The sequence below is a fragment of the Juglans microcarpa x Juglans regia genome, chromosome 8S (genome assembly GCF_004785595.1).
Source record: "Juglans microcarpa x Juglans regia isolate MS1-56 chromosome 8S, Jm3101_v1.0, whole genome shotgun sequence".
NCBI classification, from domain to species: domain Eukaryota; kingdom Viridiplantae; phylum Streptophyta; class Magnoliopsida; order Fagales; family Juglandaceae; genus Juglans; species Juglans microcarpa x Juglans regia.
Genome location: NC_054609.1, coordinates 19358757 through 19376779, shown reverse-complemented (window position 1 = coordinate 19376779; position 18023 = coordinate 19358757). Strand labels below are relative to the sequence as shown.

At 38.9% G+C, this 18023-nt stretch overlaps 1 protein-coding gene across 1 annotated transcript; it reads right to left on the bottom strand.

The window, feature by feature from the left end:
* Nucleotides 1-202: 202 nt before the first annotated feature.
* On the bottom strand, nucleotides 203-10836 carry LOC121244309 (cysteine-rich receptor-like protein kinase 4). The gene is made up of 7 exons (XM_041142318.1): nucleotides 9602-10836; nucleotides 2110-2253; nucleotides 1822-2003; nucleotides 1485-1695; nucleotides 899-1136; nucleotides 664-814; nucleotides 203-554 (listed from the first exon to the last, which is right to left on the bottom strand). The coding sequence occupies exons 1-7, from the start codon at nucleotides 10695-10697 to the stop codon at nucleotides 246-248; spliced, it is 2331 nt and encodes a 776-aa protein (XP_040998252.1). The 5' UTR covers nucleotides 10698-10836; the 3' UTR covers nucleotides 203-245.
* Nucleotides 10837-18023: the final 7187 nt, after the last annotated feature.

Below are 18023 nucleotides of genomic sequence, written 5' to 3'. Positions count from 1 at the left end.
TGAAAAACTACTTATTATTCTTACTTATTTGTCAGTCATTTGATGCCACATTAGAGAATGATAAAAGAACGATATATAGCATTTTTCACCCTAAATGGATCTTCTGCAATGATTTAAAAATTGGTACAATGAAAGAAGTACATACATATACATATATGTATATATATATCTCTCTCTTAAGAATATGCAGAAATTTCTCACCAATTATGAAACTATTTTCCGAAGAGAAAGGGCTCCTTGCTTAGTTACCGGGCTACCATTTGGGAGAGTGTTGTATCATTGACGGAACAATTTTCTAGCTGGAATTGAGAATTAGTTCCCTCATCTCCGTTTCTTTTTGTAGAAAAAGCAGGAATTTTGGGGATTGTAAGAGCAACACTCTCACTTTTTGGCATTGGAGAAACCTCCAAAATGGATGGCCTATCAGTTGCATTTTCCTGAACGCATAAAAGACCTATTTGAAGACATCTGATTAGTTTACATGATGAAACTGTATCATCTAGAGATGGATCCATAAACTCCATGCCTTTTCCTGACTTCCACAATTCATATGCCTGAAATTACAGAAAATTCCCCATACATTAATGTTACTGACCATGATAAGTTAAATTTGATTTTTGTTCGTACTTATATATTATGGAAGAGAGTGCTGAACCAACATACATATTCGAGGAGGTTCAAATCTTCATTTAGACCATAAAAGCAGGCATTCTTCTTGCCACTTATGATTTGTAGGATTAGAACTCCAAAGCTGTAAACATCGGATTTAATAGAGTATAAACCTTTTTTAACATATTCCGGTGGAACATAACCACTGCATTGGTAAATTGTATACAACAATTAGTCTCGGATGAAAAGAATGCTTAAATTATTAAACTTTAATAGGAAGAATACTCACTATGTTCCCACAATCCTGTCGGTGTTTGCTTCATGTTCATTTTTACTGAAAGTCTTTGCCATACCAAAATCTGAGATCTTAGGCTTCATTTCATTGTCAAGTAAAATGTTGCTAGCTTTCAGGTCTCGATGAATTATTGTCAATCTTGAGTATTCTTGGAGATATAGAAGTCCTTGAGTAATCCCTTCGATTATATGAACACGCTTTGTCCAATCCAAAAGAATTCGTCTAGCACTGTCTGCATCAATTTGATAATGAAATACCAGTTTTCGGAGTAATGACTTGAACAAAGGACCAAAATGCTATTGAGTTCACAAGTATTTTCAGAACTAGAACAATTTGTGTCAGCCCTCTCTAGAGCTTAAGCTAAAGCTAAGTTCACTTTGATTTATATTTAAGCTTAACTCTGGATGGCACCAACCACCAAGAATACAAAATTTGTCTTTACTCACACTGCCTGAGCACTTTCATATACGCTGAACTGGGGCACATGTGGGGCATTAATATTAGTTTCTACTTTTAAAAAATTTGAAAAAATTGCAACACAAATTACATTATGCTAATTATGAACAGATAGGATTCTTACCAAAGAGGTAGAAGTCCAAGCTTTTCTTTGGCATGTACTCATAGATCAGCATTTGTTCATCCCTTTCGATGCAAAATCCCAAGACTCTCGCAAGATTAACATGTTGTAGTTTTGCTGTTAGTGTAACCTCATTCTTGAACTCCTCAAACCCTTGTGTTGAAGCTTTTGAAAGTTTTTTCACTGCTATTTCCAGTTTGTTTGCTAGTACACCCTGCAACATACACACCCATCTATGGTTAGTGTTATAAAGGTAGAACATGCAGCATATAAGCAGCAGCCCAATATCTGATAAGTAGGCATTGTCTAATTATAGATTACCAAGCATGAAAAAGTTTACCTTGTAATCAGGACCATATCCACCCTCTCCTAGCTTATTTTCAAATGAAAATTTATTTATAGCCATCTCGATATCAGCATAACTATAGACTTCAAGATCCAGAATATTGGTGTTTAAGTTTCCACTAGTTGCTATACCATTTACTTTGGCTTCTTGTCCTTTCCTTGCCTTCAGTACAGTCCCTGAAACCGAAGAGTACAAATAAGAGAAAAAATGTTTAAAGATATCAATTTACAATATATGTTGAATTTAGCAGAGTGTTATTACAACTAGGACAAAAGAAATTACCTGTAGATTTGACCTTTCTCTTCCTCAAATAACACATCACCCACACTAACCCTAGAAGGAGAACAATTGTAGCACTACTTGAAACCAAAACAATCACTAACAATCTCCCATTTTGGTTCTGATTTTCATCATCGAGCTCCTCTGCTGATGGTCAAATCATTTCACAATCAGAGATGTAAAACCATGTCGTAAAATTAACCAATTTGAACCTTATCATATACCAATTGTAAAAGTCATTGATGATATATTAGCAAAAGGAACTAAACCAGGGTAAACATAAATGGTTTAATTAATGTCATCAGTTACATACTTACTAGAAGGATATCTACAAATTATGTATCATGAATGAATACATTTTGAATAGACACTACTATATTCTAATTTCGACCTACAGCTAGAGAAAGGACCCAATTGTCATCATGGTTGGGTACTTGCCAAACATCGAAACCAAGCAACCTCATTTCCTTGGTATAAGAAACCTTAGTTCTGACAACCGTCACATCATCAAAACCCATCCATAATGATTTAGCTATGCAATAATTTTTTGCGTAAGTGGAATTGTTCATTACAACAGCCCCATATATCCAAATATGATCTTTGATTGGCCTAATGCTCAATCTCCTTCAATTGTGATGGTTGGACCTGTGCTGGTGTACCAATGGCATTGTCCTGGGAGTCTACATGATTCCATGCATAGCCATTGAAAGGCAACCCCAAAACCAACTAGCCTGCCGTTAAGCCCCTAGAGATCTAGGTGCGGATACCATAATGTGTATTGAGCTGGTTTGCTGGATCATACAAAGCCACATGAGCAGCCTGACATTATCCCGCTTAGGTGCATGATAGTCATAAGCAATAATATTTAACCAATTCAAGTTACTCTTCATTGAATCTATTGGGAAAAAAAACTAATCCTAAATCTGGTGGCTAATGAACTACAGCAGTCATGAGTAGTAGCTGTTGGCTAGAATTTTTAGCCTTGTACTTGGCAGTTACTCACCACTCTTCAAAGAGGTTGCCCATGTTGGTGACATCAGAGCTTGTGCTCGGAGAAACCTAGTTCAGGTCTAGACCCTGAAATCCAGAGTACTCTTGCTATTTTAATGGAAGAATCCACGAAAGACTTTCTATGCACAGAACTATTCACCATTAGTGAAAAAATCTCAGCTTGCCTTTCCACCTCTAATAGAAAGAAGGGTGGTGATTGATGGGTTTCTATGTTTGACAGTGTTCGTGAATACGAGGAAGTTTTTCTCATCATTGAACGAGATGGATTGCTTATAACTTGAAGAGTTAATCTAGCAAAAGCACAACAAAGGTGGGTAAACAGTGCGTAATTTATGTCTGAAAGCGAGAAATATTTGCCAGAAAACTAGCAACCAGCTTTTACCCAAGTCTGTGCTTCCGAAGGGTGAAATGCTAGAGATAAGAAAAAAAGAGGGCAATAAAAGTTTTAGAAAGCATTGAGGAAGGGTCGTTTGGAACTTAGAAGTGTAGATTAGCTTGCAAGGTGTACTGAAGATGGGACTAGCAGAGACATAAACAACATGGAAATATGCATGCATATGTGCAGACAAAGGAATAGATCATCATACTAACACTACCATCTTAAAGAGTGTGTGTTGACGAGGCAAGGTGATTTTTCTCTCAGTTAGGGTTTGTGTGAGTTTTTTCGCTTGTGCTAGGGTTCGGCCTATGCCCATGCTGGGAGACCCTCCAGTGGCCTACATTGCCGGCGGGATTGGGTTGGGTTCCGTCAAAGGTTCTTTGAAGGATGGTGCAGGAGTTTCGATGGGCAAAAATGGTGAAGAGAGGGTTGAAAGAGAGGCGACTTGAACGGTGAATGGATTAGGGGGTGATTGACGTACGTTCGTTCAAGCGCTTCAAAGGCCTTTGCTTGTAGCCAAGTTTCAGCTACCTTTGAAGAAACCATAACAGATTAATGGAGAGTTGGGTTTTGTGTTTTCTAACGTTGGGATGGATAGGGTGGCAGAAGACCTCAAATACACTTTAGTGTTGAAGTTTTCATCGTCGAGGACGTCAATCGATGTGTTGCAGCTACAAATAATTAAGACCTGGGGTTTCGCTGAGGTCCCAATGATTAGCTTTATGGATGAATTCCATGTGTTGCTTCATCTGGCTAATGAGAAGGATTATTTGCAAGCATGGGCGAGAGAGGGTAGTGTGGTGGCAAGGTGCCAATTTCGGTTGTTTAATTGGTCTATGGATTTTGACGTGTAGAAGGAGCCGTCCATTGCACCACAAGGGATTTTTTTGCCAGTGCATCTGTATAGGTTGGATTGCTTGCAAATTCTTGCATCTTGGGTTGCCATTGCATCTGTACAGGTTGGATTGCTTGCAAATTCTCACATCTCGGTTTGGCAAGTTTCTAGGCACTGATAATGCTACGTTGTATAGAGCGAGGGCAACGGGGGTGAGGTTGTGCATGGAGGTTGATCTTCAAGATGAGCCAATTTCTAGTTTTCCACTCGTGATAGGACAAAAGAACCATTTGTGGCAGGAAATAGTTTATGAGAAGAGAGATTTTTATTGTAACAAATATTGTCGACAGGGTCATACAACGGTGATATGCAAGTCTGGTGATAGGGCTAAGACAAAACTGTTAAGGAAGGTGGGGCTGAGAATGTAAAGGAAGGAAGCAGTGGAACAAGTTTGGAAGGAAGTTGGTCGTAAAGAAAATCAGCAGAGCTTAGTGATGCATGTTGATGATGTTGGGACTCAATTGAAGTTGAAGGATAAGCAAGGGGAGATATAGGGAAACCCAGTAGTAGATAAACTAGATGAGGTAGTGCAAATTAGTGAGGAGGAGGTAGAGAGGGGAGTGGTTGAGAAGGCTCAGGAAGGGGAGGATGTTGAGGTGGGGAAGGTTATAAAGGTGGGTGTAATGGTGGGGGAGAGCGATAGGTGTGTGGTGAAGGATAGTGGTTTGCAGGATATAGAGTTGCAGTGTGTGATAATGGAAGGTGGGGAAGGATAGATGCCAATATTGGAGGAGGAGTGTGTTAATGACAGGCCATCTGAGGGAGTTGAAGGGTTTAATAGGTTTGAGGTTTTATCAGAAGGGGATGGTGATGTTGTATCTGATTCTCAGAAGGATTACCATTTGAACCCTGGCTCTCAAAAGTTGTTGTGTGATTCAAGGTTGGGGGTGCTAAAGATTTAGTTGTGAGGAAGTCTCGCAGGGCAAAAGGCCAACCTCAAAAATTGAATTTATAATAGACAAAATAGTGGTGTGGAATATTAGGAGTTTGGGGACGTCGAAAATGAGGTTGAGGAAGTTGGTGGTCTTGGAGCCATTTCAAGCTGTAGAAAAGATGCAAAGATGGGCTCTTAGTCTTAAATTTTCAAAGTTCAGCTCTAAAATATGGGCTGGTGGTAAAATATAGGTGTGTTGGAAAGAGGATGTCGAGATGGATATTGTTGGGGTTACTAATCAGTCTTTCATTGGGCTTTTCTCAGATTTGGGTGGCTCGTTTTTAGGGACTTTTGTTTATGCAAAATGTTCTCAGATTGAACGTAGAGAGCTATGGGGACATTTGTTTAGTATTTCGAATGTGGGTGTTTCATGGGTGGTGATGGGGGATTTTACTATTATCCGGTCGGATGAGGAACGTGTAGGTGGAAGACCAAGGCCTCTTACTACTATGGAGGATTTTAATGATTGCATTGACAGGTATGGACTTGTTGATTTTTGACTGGAAGTGCTGTAATTTTCATGGTGTAATGGTCAGCATAGTATGGCCAGAAGTTAGGCAAAACTAGACTGAGTGCTAGTGAATAATGCATTTTTTTCTAAGTTTGGTGATGCTACTGCTTAGCTGTTAAGTAGGAGAACATTAGATCATTCACAAGTCTTATTGCAGCTTTCTTCGAGTTTTGAGATATATGGGCTGGCTCCATTCCGTTTTCAGAATATGTGGACTTTGCAAGTGGATTTTCTGAAAGTGGTAGAAAGCTCGTGGAGGGAGCTGATTGAGTGCAGTAGTGGGTTATTTAGATTGGCTGGTAAACGAGAGAGGTTAACGCATAAGCTGCACACTTGGAGCAAGGAAGTTTTCGGTCGAGTGGATAGGATTATTCGGGAGTTGGAGGTGCTTTTAGAGCTCTTGGAGGCAGCGTTGCAAGCTAGCTTTTTTGAGGCTGTGGAGGAGGATTTATTGGTTAGCAAGGCAAAGCTTGAAATTTGGGTAAAAAGGGAAGAAACGAGGTTGGTGCAACAAGAAAAAAAATAAATGGTTGTTGGAGGGTGACTAGAACTCCAAATTTTTTCATGCTGTTATTGTGTAGTGGAGAAGGAGTTCATGTGTGAAAGAGATGAGATTATCTGATGGCTCGGCACTGGATTCTCCCGAAAGGGTGCATGACGAGGTTGTGCAGTATTTTGACGGGTTTCTTTCTCAAGAAGGGATGGGTTCGTTGCTAAATCTGGATAATTTATTTTAGCATGTTGTTTCAGATAGTGAAGTTAGGAGTTTGATGGAGGAGCCTTTACCGAAGGAAGTGCTTGTGGCATTTTCTTCTATTGCAGTGGACAGTAGCTCGAGGCTAGATGGTTTTGGGTCAACTTTTTATTTAGTTAACTAGCATATTGTTTAAGATGGTGTGATGGAGGCAGTGAAGGAGTTCTTTAAAGGTAATGATCTTCCCTAATTTTATTTGTCCTCATTCATTGTTCTTATTCCAAAGGTGAAGAATTCACAAAGTTTTGAAACATTTTTTTATAAGGTGTTCTCCAAACTTTTGGCATCTAGACTATCTTTACTACTTGGAAATATTATTTTGCCTAAGTAGAGAGCTTTTGTGAATGGTAGAAATATATTTGAGAATATTTCTCTTACTCGAGAGATGTCGAAGATGTTGTATGGAAAGGCTAGGGGTGGTAATATTATGCTGAAAATTGATATGAGTAAGGTGTACGATAGGGTGGATTGACGTTTCTTGGATTTTCTGATTGTTTCTGTAAACTGATTAACAATTGTGTCTCAACACTGTGGTTTTCTATTATGATGAATGGTACGTATAGAGGTTTTTTAAGCCTAAAGGGGGTCTATGACAAGGTGATCCATTGTCGCCGTATTTATTTATAATTATGGAAGAAGTGTTGTCAAGGATGATAAATAACAAAATGTCAAAGGGGTGGATTTTGCCATTTTCTCATCCTATAAATGCTCCCAGAGTTTCTCATTTGTTATATGCTGATGATGTGGTGGTTTTTGCTAATGCGAGTAAAGGCTCGATTCGGTGTTTAATGGAGGTCTTGAGGGAATATGAGAGTTGGACAGGCCAATAAGTGAACCATGATAAGTCGGCCATTTTTTTCTCTAAAAATTTGGCTTATAGTAGAACTAAGGAGATGTTGTTGGACACAAGTTTCAAAGAGGGTCAATTCCCATTTACATATTTGGGTGTTCTGATTGTTAATGGTAGGTTGAAGATTAGACACATTGAGCCATTGCTTGAACGAGTTGGGAAAAAGTTGTCAGGTTGGAAGAGTCATTTGCTATTGCAAGGCAATAGATTAATTTTGTTGAGGGGTGTGCTTTCAAGCTTATTTATTGTCTGCGCTTCGGGTCCCTAAGGCTGTGATTAAAAAATTAAATGGGTTGTTTGCCAATTTTTTCTGGGGAGAGCAAAACGGTAGAAGTAAGAGGAAATGGAGATCATGGAAGAAGATGTGTGTTCCAGTGGAGGAAGGGGGAATTGGGGTGCGAGACCTTGTGAAAGTGCGTAGATCTTTGTTTTTAAAGTTTGGGTGGCAGTTATTCGTGCAGAATTCATTATGGGCAAGGTTCTTCTGGGCAAAATATATTAAACATGGACATATCTCTTTAAGTGTTGATGGCAATACAGGTTTGGCGTTTTGGAAGAAAATTATTGAGGGCTTACCTGAGCTATTGCAAAATTCAAGATGGAAGGTTCGAGAGGATCACATTTCGCTATGGTTTGATAACTTTCTGGACCATGGCCCTCTATGTGAAGGGGTGAAAGTGATTGAAGAACCAAACATTAGACTTCAAGAGCTCGTTGTTAATGATCGGTGGGATGTTGAGAGACTACAGTTGCTATTGGGGGCACAGAAGGCTAGCGATGTGGTGGCTAAGGTTGTTGCATTGAGAGATGCGAAGTACGTATTAATCTAGTTACTGGAGAAGAACAGGAACTTCTCGAAAAAATCGGCATGGGATTTTATTAGAATTAAGATGCTGAGGTTTGCTTGCACAAAATGGGTATGAAATAATCTGTTCTCGAAAAAGATCTCTATATGCATGTGGAAAGTGGCTTTTAATTACTTAAGCGTGGATGAGCAGGTATGTAAGTTGGTGATTCCTTTAGTATCTTGTTGTAATTGTTGTAAGGCAGGGTATGTGGAAGACTTGGAGCATGAGCTTTGTAAAGGAGAGTTTGCCATGGCTGCCTGGAAGAAGGTTTCGGGAGAGGTGGGGATCTCGTTTGTAGCTTAACAAAGTTGGCGAGAGAGGATCCAGGTTTGGTTTAACAGGGCATCTAGGCAGCTACAACTTGGGATATTAATGGGTTTGATTCCTTGCATTGTTGTATGGAAACTTTGGCTTAGAGGCTGTACAGTGAGGATGGAAGGCCGAGACGAAAACCTGTTGGAGGTTTGGAACTCGATCAAGCACTGGGTGTAGGTTCTTGCAAGCAGAATTTCCAAGGTAAAAAGGCTTTCACAAGGGGACTTACGTGTGCTTCAAAATATGGAGGTTTCAGTTGTGGAACAGAGAACTATAAAGATGCAAGCTGTCCGTTGATTGAAACCAAGCCCAAGGAGGTTAAACTTGAATCTGGAAGGTAGCATTCTTGGCAATCCAGGGCCTGGAGGAGGAAGGGGTATTTTACGGGATCATGTAGGGAATCTTGTCTTTGCTTTTTCTCATCATTTTTGTACATGTTCCAATAATGAAGCTGAGCTTCGGGCGATTATAGATGGAATAAAGATTTGTCGGCAGTTGGGTCATTTTTTAATTAATACAGAGTGTGATTATTTGGTGGTAGTTTCATGGCTTGTGGATAGAGACTGTATAGTGTGGTATCTTTGGGATTATTGGGACCAATTGATGGGCTTGTTGGAAGGTTCTGACTTCTCTATCAAGTACTTATGTAGAGAAAGAAATAAAGTGGCGCATGCTTTGACTAGGTGTGGTCTGTTGGGGGAGGATAATTTGTTCACAGATGTTTCTCAACTTCCACGTTCTTTGAGAGACTTGTATAGATTGGATAAAATGGGCACGACATACATTAGACGGAGATGGTTTTTTTATTTATTTGTAACTCCTTGGTTGATGGCTCATTGGCGGGTTTAAACAAGAAACGAAACCAGTACATTGATTCTCTTTTGCTAAAAATATTGACCAATTGTGACTATGTTCGTTTTAGTTCATCAATCCAAAGGAATAAAAGAAACAGATCATGTAAAAAATAAGATTTTCTTAGGAAATAATATGTAACCAACCTGCTGCTCTAGAAAGCACCCAGTTGTCGTCATTGCGAACTTGAAACATGTTGTAACCAAGCAGACCCTTTTGCTTTACATAAGAAACTTTAGCCCTAATGGCCTCCACATCGTCGTAATTAATCCAAGTTAACCCAAACGTGCAGTAATTAACCACTGAAGTAGCATTATACCCGGAAACTGCTTCATGAGCATAGTTTCTAATGTACCATTTGAAGTACTTATAGCCCATGGAACCGTCCTTTGTGAACGCCGGACCCGTAGAGACTGCACCCACCGGATTCTTTTGGGGACTCAAAAGTGTCCACGCATAGCCATGGTAAGGCAAGCCCAAGACCAACTTGCGCGGCAAAAAACCTCTTCTCTTCCACTCATTTATGCCACTATCCGTATTAGCCGTGTTCGAAGGGCCATACAAAGCTGCATGAAAGTATGTGACTCTGTCCCTACCAGGCAAATAGTAATCGTACGCTGTTACATGTACCCAATCCAAGTTCCTCCTCATGGAATCAATTGGGTAAATCACTGAACCCAAAGCTGGCAGACGATTGCCGGACATGACCAGGAGTAACTCTGGATTGCTTGAATTTTTTGCCTCAAAATTTACAGCAACTCGCCACTCGTCCATAAGGGTACCGAAGTTGGCCATATCAGAGCTACTTCCTGTTGGCACAAGCCCAGCAAGGTCTAAACCTTGAAACCCATAAAGCCTAGCTGTTTCTATGGAAGACTGAACGAAAGAATTTCTATAAGAGGACTGGTTTATCATTGAGAAGAAGTTTAACAAATGCTCTCTGCCAACCCATATCGACAAAAGCGTTGTAACGGACGGGTTCTTGGTTTTTACAATGTGGGCGAAGGTAGAGAATTGTTGTTCGGTGGAGGAGTTGATGGAGATGTGGTAGGTGGAGGAGTTAACGAAAGTGAAAGCGCATATAAGGTGCGTGAAAAGCTTAGAATTTAAATCGGAAATGACATTTCCGATACCCATATAATAGTAGCCGGCTTTGACCGGTGATTGTGGGGTTGAACAGTGGCATTTGATAGCGAGATATAGGAGGATGAGGAGGAAGAGGGCAACCAGTTTGGACGACATAGAAGAATGTTGTCAACACGTATAACACAAAGGCATGTTCAGGGAAATCCAGCACTTAAAGGAAGAGATGTTCCAGCAGAATTCTGCAGAAGAAAAGTAGTGCAAACTGCGAAGCAGGGGATTAATAGCACTCCAGTTTTTATGCTTCAGAATACGGAACTGTTCAGTTTTTAAGCAACGCCTCCACCAATACTTTACAATGACTTTCGGCTTAGATTTTCGTATGAAAATGATATTCTTTACGGAATCTAAAAACAAAAAAGTCAGAATTCTCGCTCGCGACGTGTCGGTACAAGCATGTGCCATCGGTTTTCTCTGTGATATTGATACATACATATATATATATATATATATATATATATATTTTATGGCCAAGTCCCTCCACGTTTTGCTCTAAGGAATGGCAAAGTCCTTCCAGATCAATATGGTGTCATTGGACATCACCAGTTACCAAAGAAAAATATGACGTTCTCAGCATATTTATCCAGAAAAAGAAAAAGAAAAAGAAAAAGAATGTTTCAAGAGGAAGGTATGACCAAGTTGGCTGGTATATTGGAAATATTAGTAGGAAGAATGTACTGGTGTTCTAATTTACAGACATTTCAAGGTCATTGACAGTGTTGATCCTATAATTCTGCGACTTCTCCCACCATTTAATACTGCAAAGAGAGAACGCATCTATAAATATCATAACTTATGACTTTACTCTTTTAAAGGAGACATTTTCAATCGATCATGAAGTAAAGCTTATGATGCTGCTTTGACAAAGTGCTAGACTATGCAAGTTGACCAAAAGTTTTACATTGAATTGTTTATTTTAATAATCGTAAAAGTTGTATCCCTGTGATTTCTCTATCCACAAAGGGTCTTATATTCCATTCTCTTACTCACAGTCAAGGTCGAACCAAATTAGAACACTATTTTCAAACTTATCATGTACACAAAGTTCCATCTTTGGGACTTTCAAATCCCCAAGCAGGTGGGTCGTCACTTTTTTCTTTTTCTGAAGATACAAATTTGCCAATTGGGATGTCATGAGAGAGCAAATAGACTTCCCAATTTGATGATATATGTACTTGGTTGAATTTTCTGAAGAATCCAATTGAAGAGCGAGTGCTGAGCTCCTCAATGTTGGACCCTACAATGAGTATATCATCTATACACAGAAGTAAAATGATATAAGAGTTGTCAAAGTACGTAACGTAGCAATAATGGTTTGCTTGACATCTAGTCTACCCTGAACTGAACATGAAGTTGTCAAATTTCCTATACCACTACTTGGGAGCTTGTTTTAGGCTATACAAGCTCTTCTTCAGTTTGCCAACTAGACTCTCCTTCCCTTGTATTGCAAACCTCTCAGGATGATGCATGTAGATGTTTTCTTCTAAATTGCCGTGAAGAAATGTTGTTTTTATATCTAACTACTCATATGATGTAAAGCTTCTTTAGCCACCATTCTTAGTACTAACTTGATATTTGTGATTTTCACAACTAGAGATAAAACCTCAGAGTTGTCAATGCCTTTCTTCTGCTGAAAACTTTCACAACAAGTCTAGCCTTATACCTTTTGTTTCCGTTGTGCTCAGTCTTCAATCGGTATACCTACTTTTTGTGCAAAACTTTGTTCCATGTTGTAAGTTCATTCAACTCCCATGTTTGATTCCCTAACAAAGAATTCATCTCATCCTTCATGGCTAATTCTTACTTACTCGAATTCTGATCTTGTAAGGTTTCCTCATACCTTTGTGGCTCACAACTGTCAGTCAGCAGAATGTAACTTAGGGTGGATGAGAACAGCTGCGGTGGTCTTATAGTGTAACGCCTCGGTCCCGCACGGGTCGGAGAGTTACTTCCTATCACTTAACATTTCAACAATATAAATATAGATTCCAAATTCCCAATATCATATAGAAATTTCGATTTAACCTAATTTCCGCAATACAACCATTTTTTCAAAATATCAAGTCATCATAACATAATAAAATTTCTTAATAAAAATCGCTAATACTCATAAAAATTTTCTATGCTTAATCCACTATACTTAAATCATCTCACCCAATGCCTCATAATCTTAATCCTCAGCTGAACCATCAAAATATCCGAAAAATATTGTGGAGATAAGAGGTAAGTTATCAATAACTCAGTAAGCAGAGAACTTATACTAACATGTAAACATGAGCACTTATAAAGTTCAGTATGCAGAACAAAACATTTACTTTCAGAATGCATAAACAACATATTTACTTTCAAAATGTATAAACAAAACTTGTTACAAAACATCAGAGCGAAACTTTCAAAAAACTTTCTTATTCAAAAATCCTAAAACTTTCTTATTCAAAAATCCTTTGGTATATCATAAACTGAGACATCATCTTCATATCATATCGGAGCATTGTATAGGGACAAATATCATGTTAAACCCCCGTGGTAGGAAACCACCATTATACCCGTGGCTGGGCCGTATACCATGTTTCATCCCCGTGGTAGGGTTATAAACCACTATTATACCGGTGACTGGACCGTATACCATGTTTCACCCTCGTGGTAGGATTCTAAATCATCATTATACCCGTGGCTGTGCCTTAACAGAAACAGAACAGAACAACATCAGAACCAGATCATATTTAGATATAGAATAAAAAATTCATGCCAAAGTTTTCAGATGCCACATCATATCAAAACCGAATACTGAATAGCTTCAGATCATTTCACATGTTCGAAATAAACAGAATTAAAACATCTTCATTTATTCATAGCAAAAACTTTTAGATTTCCATATTAGCTCTTTTTGCAAAGTTTAGAAAACAGAATGCACAAAATTAGCTCATGTCTACATAAGTCATGACAGAAAATACTTTCTCTTATATAGAATTTATGCATATGCAGAATAAACATCTGGGGTCGTTTTCAGATTTAAAAAAAAAAACAAACATGCTTATTTTCAAAGTCAACCTCATTTCATTTATTTTATGCAAAACTAGTATATGAACCCCGCTTACTTGAGCTTCTTAGCTTTTTAGAAATTCTTTACAACAGTACTGAACAATTGTCAATCGTTACCTATAAAAATTCATGTAACTCAAATAAATCTCCAATGAACAGATAATCTCATATTACACCTGAAGTACTTATTTTAATTCCTCAAAAACCTAAAATTTCTCTTAATTCTAAAATACCATTACTTCCTAAATTCCTCAATATCCACATACCTATTAAACTCAAAATATTTCTAAAATTGTATAATAATACTAATAATAAATACAATTATGCCATAAAATACATTTATAGTTTAAAGACTCGTTAAAACAAAAGTGATTAAAGTAGGAGAGCAAATATTTTATTTAACAAAAAATAGACAAATTAGTTTCCCTTTAAAGAGTTCAAAATGAAAAATCTTGCACTACCACGTACTTCTAAGGAAAATATATTAATACAAATAATATATTTCAAATATTTATTTAATCTGTATTTAAAACAAAACTCATACAAAATGAGTTTAATATATAAAAACTAAAACATGATCAACTTATAATTACTCTGTTAAAAGCATCAGGATACTAACTTAGTACTATAAGTCCATACATCTACATCCAAATAAAAATGTTATTGCACGTGATATAAAACAATGATTTCAAGCCCAATATACATAATCAACTCATTAAAATATAAATCCATTAACCTAAACATCCGAAACAATATATCTGGAAACATCATACTAAGGGCAAAATGGTAATCGTACATCTCATCTATTAGGTTAACTGAGATAGAAAAATATTTCCTTTTTAAGTAAACTACCACAAAAACAGAGGACCAAGTCGTGAGTGCGGCAGCATCACTTACCTAAGAAAAACTAAGAGGCAGCGGCACCGTGGGGGAAAGAGGTCACGGCGGAGTTGGGTTGAGGTGGAAGGAGCGGCGGCGGTGATTTTTGTGCGGCCTCAATGTGATGGAGCTCTCGGAGGAGGGTGGGTGCAGTGGTTCAAGGTGGGAGGAAACTTCCTTTGTTTTGGGCGTGCAAAAACAGAGCACAACAGTCCATATTTTTCTTTTGGTGGCTGTGCACGGAGACGTGGGTAACTTTGTGGAGGATTTTTTCATTGCACGGTGGCTGATCAGAGGGAGGAGGCTGTGACATGGTGGCTAAAAGTCATTGAACATGCGTGGAGAGTGTTTGGTTCATAGGAACTGTGGGAGGAGAACCTATGCGCTAGAGTGGTTCGCGGTGGGGAGAGGGTGGTTACACAAGATGGAGGCTGGCAGTGGGTGGAAACTGAGATAATGTGGTGGTTGCAGTTCCTTTGTGGGGCTGGGCAGTGGACTACCGCATGTAGTGAACCGTGGCTTTGCTCCCTTTTCTCTCGGTCCATCCAAATGGAGCAGCAGGAGGCTTTAGGTCACGGCAAGGTGGGTCTGTGGTTTATAGCAGTGGTGGTTTCTCCAGTGCTTGGGAGGAAAACATGCATATTTATAGGTGATTAAAAGAAAAATTCTAGAGGAAAAGAGAAGGAGAAAAAACTGCATAATCATGAATGTAAATCTCGTTGTTCCCGTGAGTATAGTGGGGATAGGAACGTGCATGTCGCGGGGAAAACTGATGACAACAGTAACCCTAGTTGAGGGAGATTCTACGTGCATGAGATGATGCCTAATTAGGTGGTTGAGATCCTACGGAAAAAAATAAAAATGAAAATAAAAATAAAAAATTTTTATGTGAGCTTCATGCTGGACCCGGGTGTTACGTATAGTCTTGGAAGACCTACGAACAACAACTATAGGTGTCGATGACTTTGGATCTAATTGTGGAACAATAGGAATTGGTGCACTAGACCCACTCACCCTGTCACACACACCTCTGCTCTGCATTGTGATCTCAGGAAGCCCATCCAGGCTCACAAACTTAGACTTGTGAGATACTTCATCTACTACTGTACTAGACAATCCTTGTACATGACTTTCTCCTCCTACACCCTGTACATGAAGATCACATTCTTGCTCCTAATGCTTCTCTGACAATAGCCTAATGAATCATCCCCATAACCAATAAAGTAACCCTTTCTTGATTTGACATCAAACATTTTACAAGCATTAAAGTCAATGTGAATATAGTAAACACAACCAAAAGTTTTTAGATGAGAAAGTTACACCTATTTTCCACTCCAAACCTCCTCAAGTAGTTTGTACTCCAACGGAATTGATGGCCCTCGATTGATCAAATAAAGTGTAGTGTTAATAGTATCATCCTAGAATGTTGGTGGTAACCCAACGTGCAACCTCACGCTCCTAACACACTCATTGATGGTCCTATACATGCGATCAGTGATACAATTCTGTTGTGGGGTCCCAAGAATGGTCTTCTCCATTCTGATACCATACACTGCGTAGGACTCCTTGAATCCTCAATCAATATTACTCGACACCATTGTCAGACCTCAAAGATTTTAGCTTCAGGTCTATTTCTATCTCAAGCAAGGCTTTCCATTTCTTGAATATTTCAAACACATCAGCTTTCAGTTTCAAGAAATAGCCCCATACCTTTTTGTTGTAGTCGTTGATGAAAGTGAGGTAGTATTGAGAACCTCCAAGAGATAATTCCTAGGAAGTTCCCCGCAGACACTGATTCGTGTGTCCAAGTTCCAACTTTCTTGACCTCAATGCTTTACTACTCCTCAAGAAATTGACATTTTTCTTCTTCCCCATAATGTAGCTCTCATACATGTTCAAATCAACTGACTTCAACTCTAGTAGTTTTCCCTTCTACAGTAGTTCCTTCATGCCTTTACAACTCATGTAGCCAAGCATGCAATGCCACAACTCTATAGTACTCTCAGTTTCAGCAATAGCAATCATGTCGCTCAATCCCGATGTCATGTATAGAAATACAGTCTTCTGACCACAAGCCAACACCATCACTCCTTTTGTGATTTTCCATATGCCACTCGAGAAAACTATCGAATGACTATCATTATCAAGATATCTCACAAAGATCAGGTTTTTCTTTAGCTCAAGAATATGTCTGACTTTCTTCAAAGTCCACGCATTCCTTGGGAGTACAATATCCACATTTTCCACTCCCTTCTCTGTTAGCCAAGTACACCTTAACGAAGTCACCAACAACGTAGTTCTGCAAGATTTCTTGGTCTGAAGTGGTGTGAAAAAAAAAAAGCTCTTGAATCCAAGACCCAATGGTCAACCATACTATAAACTGCAAGAAGTAGAACATCATGTATTTCCTTAGTTACCATGTTTGTAGCATCATTCTCTGTTTTCTTCGAATTTTTATAGTTCCTTTTAAAGTGGCCAGCCTTACTACAATTCCAGCAAGTGCTCTGCTGCCTAGAGCTTAACTAGCTCTTGCCCCTATTCCTTGATTTTGATTTACCCCTGTTTGAGTTCCTATCATGTCCTATGTCCCAAGTATCAATATTCAGTGAGGAACTCGAACCCGAGGTCCCACTAGAGTCTCTCTTGCACACCTCCTCATCAAGAATCAAATCTAGGATATCATCATATTTCAATTTCATATTCCCAATAGAATTACTCAGAACCATTCGCATGGCCTCCCAACTATTCGACAATGATGACAATAGGATCAAAGCCTGAATCATATCATCAAACTCAATTTCTATTGACGATAATTAATTTGTGATAGTATTAAGTTCATTCAGATGTTAGGCAAATGATGTACCTTCTAACATCTTCAGGTTGAATAGTTTCTTCATTAAATGCACCTTGTTATTCGCCGACAACTTTTCATACATGCCAAATAAAGCCACCATGATCCTTTCCTTGATAATCTTATGTGCAACTAATCTTGATAGGGTCAATTGAATAACCCCAGGACTTGTCGATCTAGCAGGTTCCAATGAGCATCTTTCTTCCTGTCCAGCTTATTCCCCATCACGAGACAGTCCTTAAAGTCTGAAGGCATGAAGACCCATTTTGTCAACTTTGAGAATCCCTTTAAGCTTCTGCGAAACATCCTGGAACGTCGCCCATGTGTCTGATTTCTGATCCAAAGCCCAATGAGCTAAAAAATCCGCCCTTGCATTACCTCCTTTAAAGATATGCCTAATCTTAAATTCCAATGTAGATAGTTTGTATCCTCTCCCAATAATCTTCCAGGTACCATATGCTACATCTTCCTTTCTCCAACCAATTAGCAACTAATAAAGAATCTACTTCAATCTCTATTTTTATCAACTTGCTCTCCCTCAATTTCTTTCATGATACTAGGACCACCCCCCCCCCCCCCCCCCCCCCCCCCCCCGCGCTAAATTACCCAGCCTAGACTCCAATCTCGATAAGGATGCATTTGGATCATGCACA

Excerpts from the sequence above, each read along its gene's own strand:
- LOC121244309 (XM_041142318.1), bottom strand. The coding sequence starts at position 10,697 with ATGTCGTCCAAACTGGTTGCCCTCTTCCTCCTCATCCTCCTATATCTC. Across the intron at positions 815-898 it reads GACAGGATTGTGGGAACATA|TGGTTATGTTCCACCGGAAT; the intron begins GTGAGTATTCTT and ends TTACCAATGCAG. Across the intron at positions 555-663 it reads ATTTGAACCTCCTCGAATAT|GCATATGAATTGTGGAAGTC; the intron begins GTATGTTGGTTC and ends CTGTAATTTCAG.